General features: G+C 36.7%; 1 protein-coding gene across 2 annotated transcripts; it reads left to right on the plus strand.

Annotated features, from left to right (window-relative positions):
* Positions 450–4,270, plus strand: LOC18609045 (F-box/kelch-repeat protein At1g67480). 2 transcript variants are annotated; one of them, XM_007044012.2, is made up of 4 exons: positions 450–552; positions 1,711–1,780; positions 1,886–2,729; positions 3,321–4,270. In XM_007044012.2, the coding sequence occupies exons 3-4, from the start codon at positions 2,149–2,151 to the stop codon at positions 3,946–3,948; spliced, it is 1,209 nt and encodes a 402-aa protein (XP_007044074.1). In that variant the 5' UTR covers positions 450–552; positions 1,711–1,780; positions 1,886–2,148; the 3' UTR covers positions 3,949–4,270. The 2 variants fall into 2 exon arrangements, with proteins under 2 accessions (XP_007044074.1, XP_017971658.1); XM_018116169.1 differs by having other exon boundaries at positions 463–552; positions 1,693–1,780.

The following is a 4,687-nucleotide window of genomic DNA, read 5'->3' on the forward strand; positions in this document are numbered from 1 at the left end:
CAAGTAGGTATTTAACAAAAAAAGAAAAAGAAAGAATGCTTTATTGTTGTGGCCTCATTTAAAATGATTGTAAAAAATTATTAGTATAAATTTAATTTCCAAGTAATTGGATATCATTGAAAATGGTATGACTAAAATGGCCAAAGCCTCCTTGCCTTTAATCTTACTTGAATGGCTAAATCCCTGTATTTATTCCACTAATAAGTATATTTATTTTTAATTAAATGAGTTGAATACAAACACCTCTTCTCTTAAGATATAGCTTTGAGAACAAAACTAAAAAATCGTACAGAGGTGAGATCCTTTCAACAAATAGTTCAAACGATTAACGTGCTCCTAATAATAATTGCGTTAACTGGAGGATAGAATAGTGGGTTGAAATCGCACACTGACGTGGTCGCGCCCTGTCAGTTCTATCTTCGCTGCTGCTTTTATGCCTATATATTCATTCCCTCATTCCACGCTCATTTGCATCAAACCAACACATCCATCCCCATCTCTGCTTATCTTATAACAAAAACCCAACATCCAACATTATCTCCCATTTTTCAGGTAACCCTTTCTTTACATTATCTTTATTTCTCTTATCTTTTCTTTTCTTTTCCTAAACTTTGGTATGAGATCTATCTACTTTCATAGTCAGATTAAGATAAGCTTTTACATGGGTGTATGCATGTGTCGTTGGTTTGTTTTCGTCCTTCCTAAATGTTGGTTTTTTAGGTGCGTTACGGACATGATTTTGCTTCTTCTTACTCGTACTAGTTTAGGTAACTAATTGCTTTATACAGACATGAACTTGGATTTGTCTATGTCTCTGTCTCTGTCTGTTTATTTTTTTTTTTGTTTTTTGCATTTGGTCTTATGGGTGTTTTAGTGTTCATGGTCAGATCTAATGTGTCTTAACATTCTTTGCTCCAAGCTGTTTTAGTTCTCAGGAGCTTACAGAAGAACACCCTGCTCTTTGCTGTTTCTTCTGCCCTTTCTTTTTCAGGGAATCTGGATTTCATTGTTTTGATTGATTTTTTCTTTTGTTCCAGTCCGATATTTTATCATGTTTTCCACGAATCTACACATGTCTTTGACTGCTCTAATTTGCTGCCCTGCCCTTTGCTTAAAGTTTTCTGATATGCTCATCATGATTGAGGAAATTAGATCTGATCTCCGATCTCTCCATGATTTTAGCCTAGGAACTCATTTTAGTGATAGTTATTTTATTTTATTTTAATTTTCAAGAGGAAAAAAGGAAGTAATTTTACATAAATAGACATAATATTTCATTTTAGTTTTGGTTGGTTTCACATTCTGTTGGGTAGGTGAAATTGATCTGGGTTTTAGAAGCTCAGGGAATATAATAAGGCCTTTGAGTTGTTGTTCCCATTTTGTCTATCCACTACTACAATAAAGTAATGTTTTTCTTTTCTGGGGTCACAAATGACCACACCTTGAAGTTCGGAATCATAAGAGGAGGGCGTGTTTCGCCAAATATTATTTATTCTTAATATTGTTTTTGTAATTGGATTTGGATGTTTCCAAGCAGCACGTGGGTCCTGCTGCCGACCTGCAAAAGTGTAGTCAAAATTAAGTTGTGTATTTTGTAGAAAATCGCTCCTATTGCTGTCATGGTTGCTGCTAGTTTTAACTTCTTATCCCATACGAATTGGGTTCAGTAATATTTGAATTGACCTTTTCCAGGTTGCTTTATATGTTCAGGTGATTACCGGCTCCTTCAAAATGGAAGTTACCGGGGGCTAAAACTTTCTGAATTTTATGGCCTTCACTAGTATGAAATTTCTTACGTCTTTGACTCTGACCTATAGATAAAGTACTCTTTCCTTGTTTCCTATCCTTATACTAATTTGCTATGGTTTGGCGCTCTTGTCTTTAGATATTTGGGCGATGTGTCAGCAAAGGAGCAGTTACAGAGGTGTACAAGGAACTTTACATAGTGCAGCAGGAAGTAATTACTCGAAGAGCAGGGCCTCTGGCATGGAATATGAATCAGACTGGATGAAGCATAGAATATCCTCAGCATTCACAACTCAAGTGATCCGGTCTGCAACATCATTTATGCCTTGGTGTTGTAAAATCCCTATAGGTGATGGATTTCATGAGTTTCTTTAATTAGTTGTCTAGCATTTAGAAATATTTATGCAAACTTTGGAAGATATATTTGCACCGAATACAAGTATCATCAAGAAAATGCCTGGTTTTGTGAGAGGAAAGAAGAGATTCACAGAACCCAATCGGTGTCTCTCCTCATCGGTTAAAGAAGATATACTGATTCATTCAAAAGGCAATCCTCAGTCATCTTCTCAGGCCACTGATGAATTAGACAGCCCACTGCTTCCTGGGCTTCCAGATGATGTAGCCAAGTATTGCCTTGCTCTTGTTCCTCGTTCCAGCTTCCCTGCCATGGGTGGTGTATGCAAGAGGTGGAGGTCGTTCATCCAAAGCAAAGAATTCTTCACAGAGCGAAGAATAGCTGGAATGCTTGAAGAGTGGCTTTATGTTCTAACTATGGACTCTGAAGGAAAGGAAAGCCACTGGGAGGTTTTGGATTGTTTGGGACAGAAACATCAGCTTCTTCCACCAATGCCTGGTCCTGCAAAAGTTGGGTTTGGGGTAGCTGTCCTTAATGGAAAGCTTCTTGTCATGGCAGGCTATTCTGTGAATAATGGGACTGTCTCTGCCTCAGCAGATGTTTACCAATATGATTCTTGCCTCAACAGGTTTGTTTCCAGTTTGCACCTTTTTTGTATCAGGCTTGAAATTCTCCCTAGGACTGGTTGGGAACTTTAGAAACTGAACTAGTTTGGGTACAGCTGGGAGGTTTATTCCTTTTTAATATCATAATTTCTTTTAGCCAAAAAGTAGGTTATTAAATTAAAAGATATGATTTAAAACTGTTTCAATACTGAATTACATAATATTATATGATTGGTTAGAACCAAATTGAACAGAATCGAAGGTTTCTTAAATGACCCCTCTTGTTATATTGGTAGTAATGAATCTCAAAGAGTTGAGCCTATCTAGTTTGAACAATCTTCAATTTTACTTGTGATTAGTAATCGACAACTGCTAATTGGTTAGGGGAATTGTTACGTATTTTAGGGGTGAGGAAATTCAATACCTATTTGGAAATCTCCTTCATTTGAATTGACCATGACTGACAACACTAGCTGTCCCCACTCCATGTTACTATTCGAAGTACCTGCCTGATAAACACCCTCCCACTTCCTCCTCCCCCTACTCAACAAAGATGTTCAAAAGAATTGCAACAGTTTTCATTCTCATTGGTATTAACGTCTTCATTATTGCAGGTGGAGCAAATTGGCAGACTTGAATGTTGCTCGCTATGATTTTGCTTGTGCAGAGGTAAATGGCATGGTTTATGTGGTTGGAGGCTATGGGAATGATGGTGAAAGCCTCTCTACTGCAGAGGTTTATGACACTGATACAGATAAGTGGACTCTTATAGAAAGTCTTCGCCGACCACGCTGGGGTTGTTTTGCATGTGGGTTGAATGGAAAACTTTATGTCTTGGGCGGAAGGTCAAGCTTCACCATTGGAAACTCAAGGTTTGTGGATGTGTACAACCCTGAAAAGCACACTTGGGGTGAGATGAAGAATGGTTGTGTCATGGTCACTGCCCATGCTGTGCTGGAGAGGAAGCTTTTCTGCATGGAGTGGAAGAACCAGCGGAAGTTGGCAATATTCAATCCAGAGGACAATTCATGGAAGATGGTTCCTGTTCCATTGACTGGGAGCACAAGTATAGGGTTTTGTTTCGGGATATTGGATGGAAAACTTTTACTATTCTCGGTGGAGGGAGACCCTGGTTACCATACCCTTTTGTATGATCCGAATGCAGCCCCTGGTTCAGAGTGGCAGACTTCTGATATAAAACCTTCTGGTTTGTGCCTATGCAGTGTGACAATCAAAGCTTGAAAGAAGCATTGCCTGATAATTAAGGATCTTCATGAAGTCTAGAATGTCTGTTTGTGCATTTGCTAGGCTACTTCTCGTTAAGTTAATTTGTGTGGGAGCATGTCAAGCTCCAAAACTTTCTGTTGGATTATCTTGCTTATGTGGAACTAATTAATTGGATTTCTGTTTACCTTTTTATTTTTCTTAGTTGATAATGCTCTTAATTTGTGGATTTCTGCCTGGACTATAGTTCACGGGTGCGTTTAATACGCAAAGTTATGGGCAGGATAGAAGAAAATGAGATTAGGAAGTGGATTGGATTAGATAATATCATCTTATTTTATGTTTGGTGTGTGAGTAAGAATTATTTTTCTTATATTATGTTTGATGTATGCAATATCGAAAGTAGATTAGGATTTTTTTTATTACCCTTTAAAATCAATATGATTTAAATTTATAATTTTTTTGTTGTAATTATAATTCATGTTCTTTGACCAAAAATATAATTGAAATTTAAATTTATAATAATGTTATGGTTAATAGCTAAATTGATTTTTATAAGAAAAATTGTAAGAAAAACGTGCGGATTTAAAAATATTGGGGAATTATTTACTCTAGTCAAACTTCTAGTCTTGTACTTTACTTTTTTGAAGATTAATGTAGAGTGATTCCAAGATTTTGATTTTTGAACTTCTTACAAGTTTATTAATTTCCAAACTATTATGAAATTTAGTGGCAATCACACTTTTCAAGGTATAAG

This window comes from Theobroma cacao, chromosome 2 (genome assembly GCF_000208745.1).
Source record: "Theobroma cacao cultivar B97-61/B2 chromosome 2, Criollo_cocoa_genome_V2, whole genome shotgun sequence".
Taxonomy (NCBI): domain Eukaryota; kingdom Viridiplantae; phylum Streptophyta; class Magnoliopsida; order Malvales; family Malvaceae; genus Theobroma; species Theobroma cacao.

Excerpts from the sequence above, each read along its gene's own strand:
- LOC18609045 (XM_007044012.2), top strand. The coding sequence starts at position 2,149 with ATGCAAACTTTGGAAGATATATTTGCACCGAATACAAGTATCATCAAG. Across the intron at positions 2,730-3,320 it reads TATGATTCTTGCCTCAACAG|GTGGAGCAAATTGGCAGACT; the intron begins GTTTGTTTCCAG and ends TCATTATTGCAG.